Genomic DNA, 20,369 nt, shown 5'->3' on the forward strand with positions numbered 1-20,369 from the left:
CAAACAGTCCTTGTACTATGCTTGCACGAGAAGCTGCTGCATCTGTTTCTGAACAAAGCTTGGGTCTCCTGTATTCCCTGGAGCAAACAGCCAAGTGATGACTATTCTTGGAGCAGTCTCTAGTTCAATAGAGAAGGTGGAGTGGCCAAAGAGGAGGCCCTAAATCTATTCTGTTTACTTCCCCACCTCCATCTTTTCTTTCTTTTTTGGTATTGTAGCTGCCTCTTGGATTGATGGGACCACCTTATAACTACATGGATTTGGCCATGTGCCCAAAGAGCTCTGATGAAAGGTCTGCTGAGAGGGAATTTCAGTAATCAAGCCTTGTAGTTATTAGTGCATACACTGTCGTTGCAATACTGTTTATTAAATAAGTGGCTGCTGCAGGATATTGTGCAAGGGGTTGTGATATTCTTGCATTGTGCCAGGAAAAGGTTTGTCAGTCAGAACTAAAGCTTCAGAGCTCCAGAGCAAAGGTTACAAGAATGCTCAAATATTTGGAACTATTGTACTGAAAGTCATTATAAATTTTGAAAATCACATTGTGGGTTTTTAATAGGTTCTGTGTTTTCAGGTAGGTGCATATGTTAGTGGGGAGGAAAGAGGAAAATTTTATCAGGGACATTTACAAGACCTTTGCCTCCAGAAGTTGTTAACAAGAAAGCCTTGGGGTAAGGAAATCTAAATTACCTTTGCCTGTCATTTGATGCTGATACTAATTGGGAATTCTGCTGCAGTCGTGGGAAAATTTTGTGGCTAATGAAAGCAGGAGCTGGAAGAAGGCGTTGCTGGAGGAAAAAGGGCCTAAAGCAGGCAAAACATCCTGGGTAGTGTCATCAGGGCCTCATGCTAAAAGCTGCTTAATCAAGAAGTCTGTTCCTTGAGTATAGTGTGCACACAATCTCTGTAAATTTGGAATGGTTTAGATAGGTCCAGGATAACCAGTCCAACAACATTCTCCAGAGATTGCATCTTTTGCAGGCTGCTTGTGTCTCAGACATACATCTACTCTGCCCAAAACTCAGCTCGTATCTCAGTGATCTCTTGTAGCATTTGCTGATCCATTCCCATTTATGAGTAACCCAGTATTTGAAAAGAAAACCCAGCATGTCATACAGTGTATCATGACCACATGAGCCATGTAACCCTGATGAGATTCTACCAGTTATAGAAAAGGATGAGCTATACATGTAGGAGCCTAAGTGGAAGATCATTCAGAGAAGAAACTGAACAGATATGACATACCTGTTCTAGCTTCCACAGGACAGAGATTGCACTTCATATACTGAGCACGAAGAAATGAGGACTATAGGAAGAAGAACAACCAGCAGTAGCTTATAAGTAGTTGTGAGTTTAAGTAGTTCAGGAGAGTGAGATGAAACAGAATAAATAATAGCAAGAGGGTACAAATTAGCTTACCTACTCCCTTCTTCAGTTGACACCCATTTAATGATGTTTTTTCCCTGCTGTGCCTCAGTGCTAGCCCCTTCTCATTGTTGCACCGTATTTGAGTGGCTTAGACTAGATCAGATAATTTAGAGGCAATGAGTAAAAAGGGGCAAGCTACACACCTCTGTATGCCTCTGTGTGTTGTGAGTCAGGAGTCTGAATCTCAGGAGATAAAGATGAAACTGTATTGGCCAGGCCTCATGCTCGCTTCAAGTTTAGCTCATGGATAGCTGGTATGTATTGCCTTTCACAGAGAAAACCATAAACAGTCAGGTCAGCAGAGACCTTTATGTCTGTCTAGTCTGATCCTCTGTCTGATCTAAGCCCTAGTGCATCATCTGACACTCTCTGCATTGACTGCTTTGGAGTCCTCTGCTTTGCAGTTAGAGGATCTGCTGCAATGTTTCAGAAAACATTTCTGGTGTATGGTGATGTTCAAAGACAATACAGACATAAGGAGCAATTCCTCTCACACTTCTTGTGTCTGTTGGATGAAGGTGTAGTTGGAAGCATTTTTTGTGTGACATTCCCAGAAATCTATATTAAATTTACCAAAAAGCATTTATTGCAAGTGAAATTAAAACTTTTGTGGGAGGAAATACATTTCCTTAATTACATGTGCTCTAATATTGACAAAACCAAGATGGTATGTCAGATTGTTGTTAACCAAGAGTAAGAATGGCCTCCCATGACCCACTTCCTCATTTCTCAATATTGACTGTTCCTAAGACCTTGGGAAGTCTCCTTTGTAAAATAATAATATGAAAGGGAATTGTGATTTATGCATATCCATTGCAGATGAAGTCCATCTAATTACTTGCACAGATATTATGTTAATATTCACATTCTTGTTGAGTCTGGTAACATCTGAGTGTCTCACAGGTAGCTGTGCTTTCTTTCTCTTTTATTCTCAACCACAGGGGATGTCTTACCTGCACTCAAGCAAAACTGAAGTCCATGGTCGACTCAAATCCACAAACTGTGTAGTAGACAATCGCATGGTAGTGAAGATCACTGATTTTGGCTGTAATTCAATTCTTCCTCCAAGGAAAGGTAAAAAAATGTCCAACTGGACTCTCCTGCATGGTTTCCAACCCAGTGGAATGTTCTTATCTTCAGAGACCAGTAGGGTCTAATTATGTCTTGTACACAGTAGAAAACAGTGCAACTTTGATTCATATTATAGCAGCCATTATATCCTTTTGAGTTAAATAGCACAATGGAAGAATTACTAGCAGACAGTGTGAGAACGAAGGAAATATGAATATTCAGCTTTTAGTTTAGAAAACAGATTTCACCTGTGACTGAGATGTGAGAAACATTTTCAGTATCCAAGTCCTTGATGCAAACAGCTCTTTTCAGCAGTAGTACTGAAACTGTGTGAAGAAAAAAAGAGTTAATTTACCATAAATCTTGTGATTGACTAGATACATGTGTTACCACAATGCTCTGTGATATCATTTAAACAGCAACAGACATGACTCTGATAATCCTTGAAAAAATCTGTATTGATATGTGATGATAACTGTTTCTTATTCCTTAGTTAGGAATCTCGTAATATATGCTCAACCAGATTGAAATAATATTAATAGCTTTTCTCTACATTTTCTATTCACCTCTCATTCATAGAATATTGCTGTAAAATAGAACACTCCTTTCTACTCATCTTTTCCTTCTTACTTGATCTGGAGTGAAAAGCTGAGCCCGTCTGAAATTATTTCATATGAATATGGAGAGTAGAATTTGAGGTATAAAAAGCACAGCATTGTGCTGTAACTGCAGCATATGACCTGAAAAGAAACTGGTTGCAACAGGTTTGGAGAAAATTTTTACATGAAGACACAAACATACTCAAGAGTAGCAATAAGAACATTAGAAAGGACTAAGAAAAGTTCACTGAACATAAATGTTCTATTAATTCTTCATTTAACACTTTTAATATTATTATTATTATTATTATTATTACTACTACTACTACATTGTAATGTATTTATCTTCTTTTATTGCTTGTAAGCAGACTCAAAATTTCTGGCTACTCAGTCTGTGTCCTTGATGGAAACTCGGTGTTTCACAAGAGATCCACAGATTCATTGTGGCTGGACATTACAGCTTAATATCATAACACTGTCTTCAGGGTCACTGTGTTCAGGTCTCTGTTATGATATGTCACCAGCATGTCACAGCTGTTGTACCATGGCAGCATTCTGGTTTTGAGATATAATGGCGCTCATTGCACTAGAAATACAGATTAATAATTTCTGTAGAAGGCAAGTAGTTATGAGCAGGTAATATTATGTCAGACTCAAAAGCACTTGAAAATTATTTCAATAGCTTCATGATATCAAGATCATTGGGAAATATTGCAGTCTTTTTATCAGACACTGTGTATAAAAACTCCTTGCATCTCCTAGCTCAATAATTTATGGCTCAGGGTATTTTTATTATAGCAGTGGCACTCCTTGGTCTTATCCAGATACATGGGCTATTTCTAAGAAACCTTTGAAACACAGCTAAGAAAAACAAGTTCATTGCCAATAAACATAGCTTTTTTGAAGGTGTAAGAGTCTGCACCTACAGTGGAAAGTAGAAGGTCAGCAAATCCCAGAAAATTGAAAACTACATCAGAGGTTTATCTAACCTATATTGATGTCAGCTTCTCAAGAAAAATGCTAAAGTAGGAAATACACAGTACCAGTGGGCTCTGGATTGGATATGAAAAGAGTAAAAGGAAATATCATTACAGCCAGAGGATGGTCTGCGAAGGATCACCCTTTTTGCAATTATTTCTCTCCTTTCCCCTTTACATCATCCTGCATTGCCATCTGTATCTTCAGACCTGTGGACAGCTCCTGAGCATCTCCGGCATGCTGATGTATCTCAGAAGGGTGATGTGTACAGCTATGGGATCATTGCCCAAGAAATCATCCTGCGCAGAGAGACCTTCTACACCAAACACTGCTGGGACAACAGAGGTAATTCCACTGGTTTCTCCTGTATTGCAGCCTTCTGTGATGGTTGTAGCTGTAACTGGCCCATTCTCTGTGTTTTGTGAAAGGCACTGTCTCTGATAATTGCTTGAACAGCTGCTCCTTTCCCTGTGGTGAATGAGGAGCCTGTTTGAAGGATCTCACTGTGGGGGCAAGCGTCCCTACTTCTGTAACTAAAGTTTGCATGGAGCTTTCTTGCCCTTTCTCTTCCCTTCTCACCTGAAGCCCAGCATTACAGAAGTTAACATTATACAATGCCATCCAGACTTACTGTAACATTTAAAGGCCTCAAAGATTTTTCTATTTTGACTTGGAATCAACATGTAATATGCCATTTATTTTAGGCAGCATAAATCAGCATTGTCAACACAGAAAAACAAAAACTCAGCTGCATGACACAAGAACAGTTGGCATTTAAAAACTGGCAATTCAGACTTCATTCAAGCTGGTTATAATTAACTTTAGCAATTTAACTTCTGTCAGGAAAATCATCTCCTCCTGTAGTGCATCTATTAATCCCTGTATTGTGCATTTTGTGACATTGTTTTTGAGTAGCTGTTGTGGTTTTAAGCCCAGCTGGGAATTAAGCACCATGCAGCCACTTGCTCAACTTCCCCCTCTCTACCATCCTTCCCCCTGGTGGAAAGAGGAGGAGAATCAAAGTAAAACTGACAGGTTGAGATAAGAACAGTTAAATAATCGAAAATAAAGTACCCCCTCACTGGCAGGGGACCTGAAACAAGTTTTTTAAAAAAGTCCTTGATTTAGGATAAATACAGCTTAGCAAAATACCAAAACATCAGTGTGTTACCATTCTTATTACAAAATCAAAACACAACATGCTAACAGTTTCTGAGAAGAAATTAACTAGCCTAGCTAAAACCAGGACAATATCCACCCCTATCCAGCCCAATCAATCCCAATTCCCAGAATCCAGGCATTATTATGTACTAAAACTGACAGAGAAACATGTGTGGGTTTGCGACTTTCCTAGTGACTAACAACAGTTACTAACAACAAATTTAGACACAGCCTTTACCTCTGAGTCATTCTGTTAGATCCGCCTCACGTTTGTTAAAACATCTAAGAGCAGCAGCTCGACAGCCTAATAGCCCTTTTACTGAGTCACATTTGAGAATAATTTCTGGGGCATGTTCATCATCCTACTTTATCACAAATCTGTGTTCATATTTGGGGAAACACAGTTTTTGACATTACCAACTCTATAATAGAAATGTAGATCTAATGCAGATTAGAAATGGCTGTTCTCCTGAAACCAAACTGTTCAGGATTCCATGCTTAATAAAAGGTAGAGAAAATAAAGGCTTTCTATTCCTATTTCTTGGGAAGAGGCAAGCACAATCCTTATGAATGCAAGAATTTTGCAAATATTGCCAACATGGAGAAAGTGCAATGCTCTACCTTGCTCATTTTGACTTATAAAGCAAATCCATAGCAAGCCACATTCTTTTAATGGCTTGTTGAGCATTTGCAGTCTTTCTGTGTTGTGTTAAAGGTATTAAGTTAGCCTCAGACATAGTGGTTTTTTGCTTTTCTGAGATGTGGTGGCATCCTCACTGCTCTTTCTTTGACCCTGGCTGTCATAGCCAGAATCTGGTTCCTTTTTTTATCTTTGACCTGTATCTTAATGCTGTATTCTGTCTTTTTGGAAGACTGTCCCTTTCAAACAGCAAGAGGGCAATCCATGGAATTTAAAGATTTTGTAGCACCTAAGCTAGGTACCTAACAGCACCTAAAGTGATGTTGCTGGAGATGATTACATATTAGCATGTTAGGTAAGACAACAATAAATTTACTAGGTGTGAAATCTGTTTGCTAAGTCTGGGTCCACTGTAACTTAAAAAATAATCTGCTTTGTAAATTTCAGATGAAATTTTACATTTTCCATTCACCAAGGAGATTGTTTTCTCCACAAAATCTTTTTTCCATAAAAGCATTATTAGATGTCTAAGATACACATTGCTGGTCTAATGGCTTCTGGTGTTATTCTTGACTTTTCTTTATGCAAGTTGAGTAAAATGTGTTCATCAGTTCATCAAATTTCATGTAACAGAAAGGAATTCATTTTATTACATATTGCTGAAGTGGCTCCTCATTTAAATGCCTGATTCATTAATAAGCCAAGATGAGCAAGGCAGTGAATCACACTTATTCAAACACTTTTGCATTTTGCTTGTGGCATCATCTAACTTTGGAAGACAGTAGCTTAAGCTTGGGGTGACCATTAATTTACAAATGTCCAAGATAAAAAGAGGGGGAAAAGTACCAAATTAGAATCAGTGGTAGTGGACAAAGAAATGTCCCTGTTGTATGTTAGATTCATTTGGTTTTTTAAGTTGCAAGAGAAACTCTTTCAATGGCTAGGCTATCAGATGTTAATCTCTGCAAATTAGAAGACATGATATTGATATTTCAGGATAACTGATATAACTGCTTCTCCAGGCTTAAATGACAGTAGCAAAGACTGTGTTCAGACTTTAAAAGACTTATTTAAGAAAAACCCATACCTGAGCTCCATCCACCAATTTAGCAAAATTAAACTCTACTTTCAGTTACTCTGTGAGCCAATTTTCTCAACATGAAAATATATATCAATCAGCTTAATGTACAATAATATTGCTGCTAATGAGAGAGAAGAAGTCTCATGACAGGTATACAGAACTGGATTTCTAATGTGTAGAAGTAGGTCATAGTCCTTTTCACTGACCTCTCTGCAAGAAGCTGTTCCCCATCTGGTTACTCCACTCTTCTGTAACACCTCATTCACTGCTCAAGACTGTGAAATCTTGCCAGGTACCAGTGCTCAATTCAAGCTGCCTTCTTGTTCCACTACTTTCTGTCACTGACTAATTGCAGTATTGCTAATAGGTGCTGTTACTTCCTCTCTCAGGTGTGTGTCCAAGCATGGAAAGCCAGCACATTCCTCCTGCATACATGAGTCCTACACAGACTTTCTTGTCTTTTAGCCCACAGAAGACTTCTCAGCAGTTTCTCCACTCTATAGCATTTGGGAGACTCAAGTTTCCTGCTCCTTCTCTAGTCTGTAATTTCTGCACCAAAAAGTTGGAAGCTGCTATATCATTTTGAGGTGATCATGCACATTGGCATGTTTAGGCATCTGTAGCTGCCCTAGACCAGTGCAATTGTAGATCTTCCTCATGTCATTATATGCTTCCTTCAGTAAAATTGTATCCAAAATATAATCAGATATTATTAATATAAATAATCTGTTCCGATTCACAAATCCCTTTCAATTTCCCTTTACTCCAGAGGTAAACATTTACTTCTCTTTTTTAAACACCTCCCTTTCCCTGGAATTCTTGAAGTCTGCAGGAAAAAGACACAGGAAGATTTTTTTGCTTTAGCTCTCTCTTATTGTGCTTAAATTGAGTTGTGCAAGTGCAGCCTGATTTTGATGTGTTCAGAGTCCAAATAACTTTCATAGAATGGGTTTTATGACTAGGAGTACAAATGAGTTAACAAATGCAATGCTTTTAACCCATTTATATGAATAGCTTAGTTTTAAGGAAGTTAAGCATCTGCAGGATGATTTGAACTGCTCTAATGAGCGGCGTATGTCTCCACACTTTTGATCAAGTTGCAATGGGCTTTTCACACTGTTTTTTACTATAATTATACTTCATGCTGAGAGGCACACTAATAATGCCCAACATTCATTTGGGAAGATGCCATAACCACCGTGTCTACTGTGACCAGTAAATACTCATGTACATTTCTATTTGTTTTGCTTTCAGGGACCTTTAAGCCAACCTTTTTTGGTCTTGTGCCATATATTTAGAAAAGCTCCAAAGTTGAAATTCACATCAAAATGAGGGAACTGTGGTCAAGAATTCTGTTTGTACAGTACCTTGTAACATCATAGACTGCTATAGACAATGAATGTCCTTCTTATGCTTTTTTGTTTAAAGCTTTGATCTTTCTTGTGTACTAGAGAAACTTTACAGAGTGGAGAATGGCAAAGGAGTAAAGCCTTTCCGACCAGATCTGACCTTGGAAACAGTGGGAGAAAAACAGGCGGAAGTAAGCTAATAATTAATGAAGCCATTTTCTGGGTGAAGAGTGGAAGTCCTGGCCAAACTAAAGCCTATGACTGTGGGAAGGTGGAAGCTATGCATTTTATGCCAAAGGCCCTAACTTGTGGGAAGAAATTGCATTCTATAGTTGTTAGCAGCAATGTGGAATACGAGTCATGGAAATTATTTCACTGGAAAGAAATAGACATTTATGGTGCCACTCTTCTGACCTATTTTAGGTATCTTTGAGATGGGATGAATTACACCTCAAGTATACCTCTCTTCACTGGTGTAGTCCCTATGGCTTCTTGTGTGGGTGAAAATGTCTGTATTGTAGATATTCACATATTCAGCAATCAGCCCCATTCTTTTTGGCTGAATCACCAGTTTCAGAAAAATCCCAAACATGGGATATTGGAAATTACCACAGCATTTACCACCATGTCAGTAACTACATCTGACACCAGTCTGCAAGACTGGATCCATTCACTTGCCTTTCATTTGTATATTGAAAATTCGAGTTAAGATCATGTCAGTAGTCATCACAGAGTTGAGATGCCTGCAATGAGTGTTCTAACCATAGGTTCAAGACAGTTAGTCACACAATTTAATATGTTGCTAGTCAAGACTAACCAGAAATTCCCTAATGAACTAGTGCTGTTTAGCACTACTCTCTGTCAATATCCATTACTCAGGTAGACTTTTCCTTAAATTTTTGTTTGAAGGTATATACACTAGTGGAGAACTGCTGGGAGGAAGATCCAGAGAAAAGGCCTGACTTTAAGAAGATTGAGAGTACCCTGGCTAAAATATTCAGGTGAGTAGCAGGGGCTTTTTGTAAGATGCTCCAAACTCCTCCTCTATTAGAAAGCTCACATTTTTAAGTGTGTAAATTGATATGATTATGATTCAGTCAGTGAAAAACCTTAATGTCTTCACTTGAGCCCTCTTTTATTCTTTGGCAGAAAAGTAGGTGAGCATGTGCATATGTTATGTATACATACACCTGTGTACAATTTCCTAGCTGAGTGAGGGTGAGATGATCAGCATACTTCAGATTGGTACATTATGAAAGTAGCAAGCTGGATAATTAGGGATTTTTACCAATCAAGTAATTCCCTCCTTGTCTCTAGTCAAGAGTTGGATAGTGACTCATGTAATTTAAGTTTTGGTAAATGAATGCACATAAATGTTTGAATGATGATTTGAAAGTCTGGATGGTCCCAGACTAAGCTGACTGAAAATGTTGAGTTGCAACTCACAAGTATTAATGGCAGGGCTTTGGTGGTACAAAGTTGTGGGGAAATAATAAGGCTCATAGCTGGATAAACCGTGTGGGGTTACACAGGCCTTTCACCTGGACAATGCTGCATTGTTCCTGCAGAATTTGGTCTGAATTAATTATTCCAATGACCAAACCATGAGCTTTTAATCACTTCTCCTGGGACATTGCTCCCCAGTTTTTAAGGCTCTCCCAATCAACAAATCCCAGCAGTACCATTTTACATTTTACATGGGCAGGACAGCTGTACTATGCATAACAATGTATCAGCTGAATAAACTTTCTGCAGCTGAATATAAAGGCCTCCTGGTTCAGCTCCTAAGCCTCCATCTTTCAAAAGCAAAGAGGTTGCCTCTTGTCACATGCAACATGGGTGGGTCTAAGATGATGAATCCCTAATACAAAATTTGTTTAAAGTAAGAGTGATTTTGAAGTCCTGTTGGATACAATACTAATCTGACTCTTCCAGTCAGCCTGGTCCCAATTACTTTCAGACTGCTTTGGTGAGTGCAGGCTGCCCAGACCAACATGGGTTTGAGTGGCTCATGTTACCACACTTCTGCTTCCAGGGGTTAGTAGGCTTGAGTCTGCAGGATTTTGTGAGTAAAATTAGCCCTGGGGCTGTTCATTGTTCCACTGTATTCTTTGGTCTTCTAAACAGACGGCCCCTGTTGTCTTAATTCTTCTGCTGAAGTCCCCCTCTAAACATTATGTGCAGTTTTCCACCTACTATTTTTAGCTTCCTCTCCGAATCTGAGCTTCTCAGCTACTTTTTATAAATGAATGTTCCTGGGTTACCTAAGGTAATCTGGAATAGACAATATTAGCAGGGTTAGGTAATTGAAAGGTGCTTTAAGAATTACCAGCTCCAACTGCCAAGTGTGAATTACAGACTTTCAATTCATCTACATAAGGCCTCCAAGCAAGCAAAAGAATGATGCACTTGAGGCACTTTGCATTCTAACTACAGGGAAGTCAAGCACCGGAGAAGTTTTCTCTGCTGCTTTTTGGCCTCCTTTTAGCTGCTTTCAACAATGTCCATCTATCAGTCTTTCTTCTTGACTCCTGTGTAATTCTGTTATTTGCAGTAATTTCCATGGCCAGACCAATGAAAGCTACATGGATACCCTGATCCGGCGTCTACAGCTGTACTCCCGGAACTTGGAACACCTGGTGGAGGAAAGGACAGAGCTCTACAAAGCAGAGAGAGACAGAGCAGACAGGCTTAATTTCATGTTACTTCCAAGGTAACTGGCCAGGAGGATTTTTGCTGGCATTTTATTTACATACATACGATTATTGCAGAGTAGGGGATAGGATTAATGTTTATGTTCTATTTTCTTCCCATCTAATCTAATCCTGTGAGAAAAGAAAGAAGAAGCAGCTGTCCCTGAGCTCTCCACCCTATAGTAGAGTTTCATGCCAAGATGGTATTGGGACCCATTATCTTGCTCAACATTTCTTCATGCACAGGATCCCCCTTTCTAGCACAAGCCTCTCTTTCACTGCCTTCTAGGGAACACAGATCTACAGTGACCCCACATCACAGAGCTCTGCTCTGTTCGTTGGAAGGAGTGTATTCAGCTGAAGAGCAGGAGTGGAGTCCAACACCAGGCTGGGGTTTAGCAATGCAAGAGAGGGGCTGAGGTTAGCTGGGCTATACTGGATTAGATGGATTCTTTGGAGTATGCTATAGGATAAGTATTTTTGACATTCTAATATTGACAACACCAATAATTTTGGTATTGCACACATTTGGAATAGTAAAACTATCCTGGTATGTCATTATTAGTTTAAAGGGTATTTCAGTAGTCAAGTTATTGATTTTATGACTCATCAGCAAAAAAAAAAAAAGGGAAAAAAAAGTGTGTGTTGAATACAGTTTTGGGGGAAATCAGGAATGAATGATCTGGCTGTATAGACAGTACAACAAGGAATTCATGTCTCCTTCCACTCTTTGTTACCATTTCATTGTAGATGGAACATAGCATTGTGCAAAACCTATAATTTTCTGGGTCTCTTTCAATTCTTCTCTTCTTGTATCACCACTAGGAACAGATATTTCCCTGGATTTAGAATTGCAAGAAAAAGAAGGTCCCTCTTGAATAGACATTGACTATCATGGTATTGAATTTTTCTTCCATAAATTACCAGACTAAGATACCTCATCTGAAATCAGGATGAGCTGATGTAATTATTATAATGAAATTACTTCTGTGCTGGGAAAACAGAAAAATATGTCTGTTCTTACTTATTGTATGAGTAGAATGTAGGTCTACATATCAGGAAGTTTAGAATTTCAGTTCTAAATTTGATTCAATATCCCTGTTTCTGACCTTAACCAAGAAGCTCAGTTGCCTGGGTCTCAGTTTCCTCATGACTATTCACACACTTGGATTTTGAAAGTCTGTAGTGCATTAATTACCATTAGTAAGTGCTTCGAGGTCCCTGGCTGAAAGGCACTATGGTCATCTAAAATGTGATTACAATGGCAGTTTTCAGCAAACTATTTAATGTTTCCTACACAGAAAGCAATACTGCAATTAGGTTGCATGAAAAAATACCATTAATAATAAACCCTAATCATCTGTGTTCCTGCCTTCTCTATTTCCACAGGCCAGTAGTAAAGTCTTTGAAGGAGACTGGCCTGGTAGAGCCAGAGCTGTTTGAAGAAGTCACTATCTACTTCAGTGACATTGTTGGCTTCACCACGCTCTGCAAATACAGCACCCCTATGGAGGTGGTAGATATGCTCAATGATATCTACAAGAACTTTGACCACATTCTTGACCATCATGATGTTTACAAGGTGATTAGCTCTGTATTTCTGTTCATTTACAACCAGTGGACACACAAATCAAATTGCATGATGTGGTGGATTTGGGAATCTGCCTTCTAAGCAAAGCAAAAGAGAGAAAAACAGGTCATATTTAAATGATTACTTCATTTAAATATGCTTTCACTGTGCCTACTTATACCAAATTTCCTATAGTAGGTGGTCAGACATTCATTAATTGGAATGCTGGGTAAAGTTATAAACACTTTTATACCCAAATGATGTCAGCTACTTTGAAATAAAAAATCCTGTTCTCAGGGGAAGACATGTTTAGTCATGAACAAGAGGATCTGATAAAATCTTTCTGCTTTTAACTAAAGATGTACTTTTCTATGTCTGGAAATAGCGAGTTCTGATTTTATTTCCACAGGTGGAGACCATTGGTGATGCTTACATGGTGGTGAGTGGTTTACCGAACAGGAATGGCAACCGGCACGCAGTGGACATCTCCATGATGGCTCTGGACATCCTCAGCTTCATGGGATCTTTTGAACTGAGACATCTGCCAGGGCTGCCTGTCTGGATTCGCATTGGAATTCACTCTGGTACACAGTAATGCTAGATCAACAGTGACAATGTTGTTGCCTGGTTTTGCACAGAATTAACAGCCATACAAGATCTGGTAATACACCATACACAACAGCACTCCTCACGAAGAATCAGGTTGAAAAAAGTGTTCATAGAGGAAGAGTAACAGAAGTAAATAAGTCACTGTTTTGCTTCTGCTGCAGTGAAATAGCCCATAGCCATTAATTGACAGCCTAAGTCAGTAGCTAGCATGAGCAACAGCCACTGTTCCTGGTGTGATTAAACCAGTTGTATCAAATAAGCCTTCACAGATTATTTCTCTCTGACTGAAGCGGAGATCAGTCATGGCCAGCTATGCCTATCTAGGCAAAAAATGCAAGCCTGCATTTTGTGCTTTTGGAAGCAAAACTTTTTTGAGTCTGTGTGGGACTTAATGTTTTAATTTATCTATAAAAATACTTTTTGTCAAAGGGGAACTCCAGATAGTGCAACTACTTTGGGAAATTCCTCAACCACTTCAACACCAACTGCCAGGAGAGGAACACATCAGAGAAAGTGACTGAGGCACTGGGAAGCCTCTTGAGGCACTACTATTCACCCTCGCATAATGAAGCTTATTCTGTTTTTCTCTTGCTTCCAAACGTGACAGTTAATAAATGTACTTCTTTTTTTCTGCACAGAAATTCTGCTTAAATACAATTAACACTGTGCAGCTGTGCCCTTTTTATTATATTATTATATTATTATATTATGCAAGAATAACAGAGCTAGGCTTGGTTTGTAGTGGGAGACCACAAGATACTGTGGGAAATGAGGTAGAAAATATTGCCATTGGTGAGGAATGCAGAGTTCCCCCAGGCATTGCACTGCTTTGCAGCAATGAGACACCTGCCAAATAAATCAACTCTCCTGATTCACCCTTTTTACCTCTCTGCATCCCATTTGCAGGTCCATGTGCGGCTGGTGTGGTTGGAATAAAAATGCCTCGTTACTGTTTGTTTGGAGATACAGTAAACACAGCTTCGCGGATGGAATCCACAGGCTTGCGTAAGGAGTTAATTTTAGCTGTCAGTGTAACAGGACCAAAGGCTATTGGTTAATTTGTGACTGAAGTGTCTGTTTTCAGCTGAGAACAATATATTATCAGCCTACAGAAGTTTTAAAGATAAAGAAGCCATATTTGTTTTGATTTCCAATTATTTAATTGCCCAAAGTGACAGAGGGCACTTCACTGGGCAATGAAGAGTTGTTCCCTGTTCATGCTTCAGTGCTGGTAACAGGGAGTTTGTAGGCTGGTTCACTGCCTGAGTTCCTCTGGAAGATATGATACTTATGTGTCTGGAATTTAATTTTGCTCTATGAACCATAGATTTTAGTTTGACCTAGAATTGTATTACAGCTTTGTTGTGTAAATATATTGAATCTGTATTTTGAGTTGAAGCAATTATGTCATCAACTTCACCATTAGGGAACTGTGGCAAGAGCCAGTTTTTCCTCCTTCTGCCTGCCCAGTGTCTTCACATGAGCATTCTCTATATAGGTCACTCACAATTACTCTTTTCCCTTTTGACATCTAACTACTACAGATACCATTGTCACCTGTATTTTCAGATCAAGGGCTGTACCAGCTATTCCTGCCTGGATATGCTCTGTAGTGCAGTCAGAGTTTTCACACAGCAGTGTAATTGCTTCTCATTTAATTTGGCTCTCAAAATTTATGATGATAACAATTGAAGGAGCTTCTGTTATAGCACCAGTTTTCACATATGCTTAATGTATGTGAGATGTTTCCAGGCTGAGCTTTCATTGTCTCTTGATTTTTTTAGCTTTAAGGATTCATGTGAGCGGTTCCACAATTAACATCCTGAAAAGAACAGACTGCCAATTCCAGTACGAAGAGAGAGGAGAAACGTATTTGAAGGTAACCTTTACCATGTGCAACCATGAACACAGAAGAGGAATTGTAAAAAGCACTGTATAGCTGAAAGTAACCCAGAACTTAATTAACAGCTGGGGAACAAGGATTACTGATCAAAATTGGTATCACAGTCTCCAGTGGTTGGAGACACTTCAATAAAGACAATGCAGGCAATGAAAAGCTCCCTAACTCTCACATTAAAGCAACATAAAGATGTGGAGAATAAATGAAACATGTGGAACAGAAGATCGTAGAGTGAAGTCATCTGCTGAAAGGGAAGCTGAATCTAGTGTTAATTTGTTCATGCTCCAATATCTACCAATCCATTTATTTCAATCTATTCTACTTGTCTGTCCTTGGGAGTTGATGGCAGGCAGCACAGCTCACCTCTCCCACAATTTGTGTCTCAGGTCATGGAACAAGGAAGTGAGTGTGCAGCCACATCTGCCCCATTGTTCTTCTCACATCTAATTTGTAATCCTTTGCTGTCAGCATCAGTTACTGAAAATAAACAAAGGCAAAGATGGCAATGTGCAAGAGAGTATTATTTAAGTAAATTAACTACAGGAAATTGCATTCTAATCCCAAAACTGTGCTTTCTCTTCTTTAGGGGAGAGGAACAGAAATTACCTACTGGTTGACGGGTACTGAGGACAAGAAATACAATCTCCCAACACCTCCTTCTGTGTAAGATGGTCTTTTTATATGAAGAGGGAGGAGAAATTCCCATTCTTTGCACTTTAGCCTTTATTGTTCCTCCTTGGCACTTGTGGATTTTTTATACCATTGAATTTGCCTTCAGTTGTTAGAGGCTTGATAGTGTATATGCATATAAACATGTAAATATTCATTACATGGGACTGTGTGTGTGCTGAAGATTGTCTATGTAAATGTTTAGCAGGTTCTTTGCCTTGGAAATGTTGTAAGACTTACAGGACAAGTTGCTGATGTGATAAAAGCAAGAGATGGACAGGAAAATAATAAAAAATATTTCCACAAGTTTAGTCCTAGTGTCACCTGTGTGTCACACTACAGGAAGAGGATAACCACAACTGAGTGTGCAGCTCCCTTGTGCCTGTGAACTCTTGTGGAGGAATTTCATTCCTCTTGTAAGAGGAATGAAACTTGCAGGATTTCAAGCACTATGCTGCTACAAGAGGTGGACAAAGTTACTGTAGTACTGCACACGAATAAAGCCTTTAAAAATTAAACAAGAGATTACTTTCTAACATTTAGAGAAGTTATCAGTAAAAAGAAAAAAAATGAGGCTGATGTTTTGGAGCTGAGCCATCATTTTGCATTAGAATTGAATAAAATGTAGCAATAGTGGAAGTGATGATTTTGAGCAACTATGCAAAATTGAAGTCAGAAAAACTTGCTGCATTTTTAGTGTATATTTTGCATACAAGTACCTCTTTATTTCCTGCAAACTCACTAAATGTGGAAGTTCCTCATTTTCTGCTCCTAACACCTGTGTACAGTTGCTCTTCAGTAAGTGGGAATTTGTTGCTATCCGCTTTGAAATGACAGTGTTTCCTTACAAATTGAAGTAATGCTATTGCAAATTGGTGTTTGCCAGATACGTGGGGATCCCTTGTCCTGAAATGCATAAGTAAATGTTACAGCTTGCTCCTACTGTAAGTTTTGAGTCTTACAGTGTGTCCTTTACACAAATAAATTTCTCAGTCCATTTATTCCCTAAGAGAAAAGAGGAGATTAAGTAGAATGTGAGGGTTTTCTCAGGGCATTTGCAAAACAGAAATAATCACATTTTTAATCTGCTACAGAGTCTCATGAACTTTGTTGTTTTTTTAAATGGAAAGTACAAGAGTCTGGGCTGAGCAGGAAATACTGTCAAGACTACCTCATGTTACATCTCTTTTGTAAATTCAGAACTGCTTTTTTAAAATTAATATGATCTGTTGAGACTACCAGAATTATTGAATTGGCAATCTTCTGAAATTCAACAATTTAAAGTACCTCTTGAGGTGGATCACATGATGCTTTTGTTTTCACTTCTTCATATATGATTGCCCCTTAAAAATTGTCATATGTGGGGTACTCCAGCAAAAGCCAAATACACTGAAGAAGTTTCTGAAACAATGGCAACTTTATTACTGAAGGCCACCTGAAGTTGAATAGTTAAAGTCCTGGTGCCATAAAGTGATGATATTGAAAGCTACAAACTATTTTGATTAGGATTGAATTTGTGTCTTCCTTTTTGTGCAAGTGATCATGACTTTTTAGGGTCAATAATGACACAGCTATAGACCTCTTGTGTGAAGACACTGATCCATACTATCTGGAAAACTCACATGAAAATCCTTCTTCTGCTCCTAAATTCAGAACCCAAATTTGTCCTGTCCTCACTTTTTATCAGTAGTGTGTGAATAACATTAAGATAAACGTGGGAATAGAAATGTTTAAAAATCTCTGGGGACCTGAGGATCACGAAAAACATGTGAATCACTGAATTTTTTTTCCCATCCTGTTGATTTTAGGGAGAATCAGCAGCGGCTACACGATGACTTAGCAGAGATGATAACCAATAGTCTTCAGAAAAGGGAAAATGAAGGATCCAAGGCACAGGAGCTTTCGCGGGTAGGTAGCCACCGATCAGGTACCCTGGAATACCTGCAACTGGTCAGCACAGAGAATTTTACCACTTATGTTTAAAACTGGATGTCTAGCATGACTCAAAAAGCTGCAGCAACTCTCTGGACAACTTCATGTGGAGGCTGGAGGCTTGTAGACACAATTAGAGGAAAAAGAAAACACCTTTTCAAGCATCCTTTTCACCATCCAACCTGCTATCAGTAGATTGAACCTCTCTTCACTGTAACATTGAAATCGTTGGATGACTTTGTTAGGACACATGCAGCATGATTTGAGGTAAATGAAAATGTTTGCACTTGAGTCTGGAAAATAGTGGGGGTTTTTGTTTTAGTTAGGTTTTTTTTAACTGTGATAGCCTGTTCAATAATCCACTCCTGAAAACATTCCCAGGAAAACCTTAATTTGCCATGATCTTTAGATGTTGTATTTAATTTGTAATTTTTATGTGAAGAAAGATTTGGTGTAATATATTTGAAAATATAATTAAATATATCATATGTAAAACTGGAATATGTTGCTATTTTGTTTCTTCTGCTATTTTCCTCTGTGTTTCACATGTTTTCTTGAATCAAGCTGACTTTATTGAAGAGACAACATTTCTGTTATTTACATTGGGAGATTATTCCAGAAGTATGGTTTGTAAAGTTTAGCTGAATCTTCTGGGCCTGAAAAATGAAGCTCATTCATGCAAAACAAGACACTTTCATATCTTTTCACCTCTTCTGCTTCTGCCCCCAAACCAGAAGTGAAACAGAAATTAAGGAAATAAAATTATCTGGATTTCTTAACTTCAGACCTTTTCAATTCAACTTTTGGATGCAGTTTTACAGTCAAGCAGGTTTTACTCAGATGACTCATTCTTCAACTGACACCATGGCACTGGTATTATTAAACAGCTTTAAAAAGTGACAAAAGCACAGGGGTCTCATGTAAAAGAAAATCAGCATTCACATGAAGAAATAACATCTAGTGAGTGAAGAACATCTGCTTTTGCAAGGGCCTTTTGTGCATTGTTGGCTTTCAAAGCAGAACTACTTCCACCATTGTAAAATATTGGTCAGTATTCAGCAATAAAACTGGTGCAAAATCATTATTTTATAGTTTTGAACAGCATTTTTTCTCAACTAAACAACATAGAATTAAAAGAGAGCAATCCAGTTGCCTCTTTTTTTTTCTAAGAGAAGCTGGCTTTGTAAGAACACACACACATTAAAAAAATGTAGATGTAAATAGATCTGAAGTGCAAAGATTATTGGAAAAACTCAATAATGAGGTTCTGTAGGGCTTATACTCTTATCTAGTAAGTGTATATTCCTACACTCAGGAACATGATACAGACAAATAGCAGAAAGTGTGCCACAGCTTTCACATGATATATAACCAATCTGAAACTCCAACTGGCATTAATACCATACCATCCTCTGTGTCCTAATGGAAATGAAACATTCATTAGGGTGAGGATAGAAAAAAAACCCACAAACCCTGATGTGCTAAAACTGGTATGTATTGAAAAGAGTATGAGTACAATAAAAATATAAAGTCTGCTATTTCCTACCTCGTGGTGCCAATCCACAAGCTTTGTCTCTGTGTCTGTGTTTTTGGGTGTGACTGCTGGGCTACTGGGCACTGCTGGGCTATTCTGGTTGCTGTGGCTGGAACACTCAGCAAGTGGAGCTGTAATGTAGTGACAAGTGCTGGACTGGTCAAGCCTGAAGATGACCACTATGATTACCCCAAGCAGAGCTGTTCTGATCTTTGAAGTGATACAAGTGACCTAACTCCTCTTTTTATGGGTTCCTTCACACCCCTGAGATACAAATTATTTTAGAGCACGTCTGCAGACATTGATTGAGAAAATTACTTTAAAAAAAAGTGCTTAGTTTTCAGCAGTCCTTCTCTTTCCACTGTTCTTCAGATAATACATTTTGTATCATTTTGTGAAGAGAAATAGTTACCTTAGCAATGAGTTGATGGACCCATCTTCTGGTGGATTTATTTTTCATGATTCTGTCCCTGCACGTATCTGTTACCTACACACCACAATAAAATCAACGTTGACTACTCTTTTAAAAAATCCTGGTTTCTGGTTTGAATGTCTGTTTTTTCCTTCTCTCTAAGTGAAAAGTAGCCCAGAACAAAGCAGTGACAGGTATGGAAGGATCCCTGCAGCCTGGTGACACAGTGCTCTTACCCAGGGCTTGGGGCCAAGGCTTGCTACTTGGCCTGAACTGGTTGGCATGTGATCTTGTTATATGAGGCTATTACAGGCACCGGTATCAAATTCAAACTGTCTTAAACAATTACTGAAACACAAAGTCCAAATAATGGCCCTTTTCAGATAATGGCAGAATATCCAACACTGGGTGAGACAAAACCGCAGTGCCTCAAAATGGTCTGAATGACGGGTGCAAAGGAAAACCCCAAGGAAATTTGTCTCTATCTGTAAACCTTAGGAAAAGTTCTGTCCCTCATTTCTTCTACTGGGACACACACAGCAGCTACTGTTCTAACAGGGCTGAAAGCTGCCCTTCGCTGTCGTTTCTCACTCTGTGATGAAAAACGCATATTTTGACAAGGCATCGCCCAACTCCTCTTGCGTCTTTTCGCAGCCGTTCTTGGTAAACTTTCGCCTCTTGAAGGTTAATCACCCTCGGGAAGTCCAGGGGCGCCACAGGCACCTGCCTGGGGCCCCGCCTTC

At 38.8% G+C, this 20,369-nt stretch overlaps 1 protein-coding gene across 1 annotated transcript in view; it reads left to right on the forward strand.

Moving 5' to 3' along the window:
- Positions 1-17,731, forward strand: part of GUCY2C (guanylate cyclase 2C) — a 43,375-nt gene extending 25,644 nt beyond the window's left edge. Inside the window, exons 17-27 of the mRNA XM_005421889.1 lie at positions 2,370-2,502; positions 4,284-4,421; positions 8,410-8,498; positions 9,217-9,308; positions 10,862-11,020; positions 12,390-12,582; positions 12,980-13,154; positions 14,086-14,184; positions 14,964-15,058; positions 15,666-15,742; positions 17,557-17,731. Of these exons, the coding sequence (XP_005421946.1) occupies positions 2,370-2,502; positions 4,284-4,421; positions 8,410-8,498; positions 9,217-9,308; positions 10,862-11,020; positions 12,390-12,582; positions 12,980-13,154; positions 14,086-14,184; positions 14,964-15,058; positions 15,666-15,742; positions 17,557-17,731 (1,425 nt within the window). The remainder of the gene's footprint in view (positions 1-2,369; positions 2,503-4,283; positions 4,422-8,409; positions 8,499-9,216; positions 9,309-10,861; positions 11,021-12,389; positions 12,583-12,979; positions 13,155-14,085; positions 14,185-14,963; positions 15,059-15,665; positions 15,743-17,556) is intronic.
- The last annotated feature ends 2,638 nt before the right edge of the window (positions 17,732-20,369 follow it).

The sequence above is a fragment of the Geospiza fortis genome, unplaced genomic scaffold (genome assembly GCF_000277835.1).
Source record: "Geospiza fortis unplaced genomic scaffold, GeoFor_1.0 scaffold173, whole genome shotgun sequence".
NCBI classification, from domain to species: Eukaryota; Metazoa; Chordata; class Aves; order Passeriformes; family Thraupidae; genus Geospiza; species Geospiza fortis.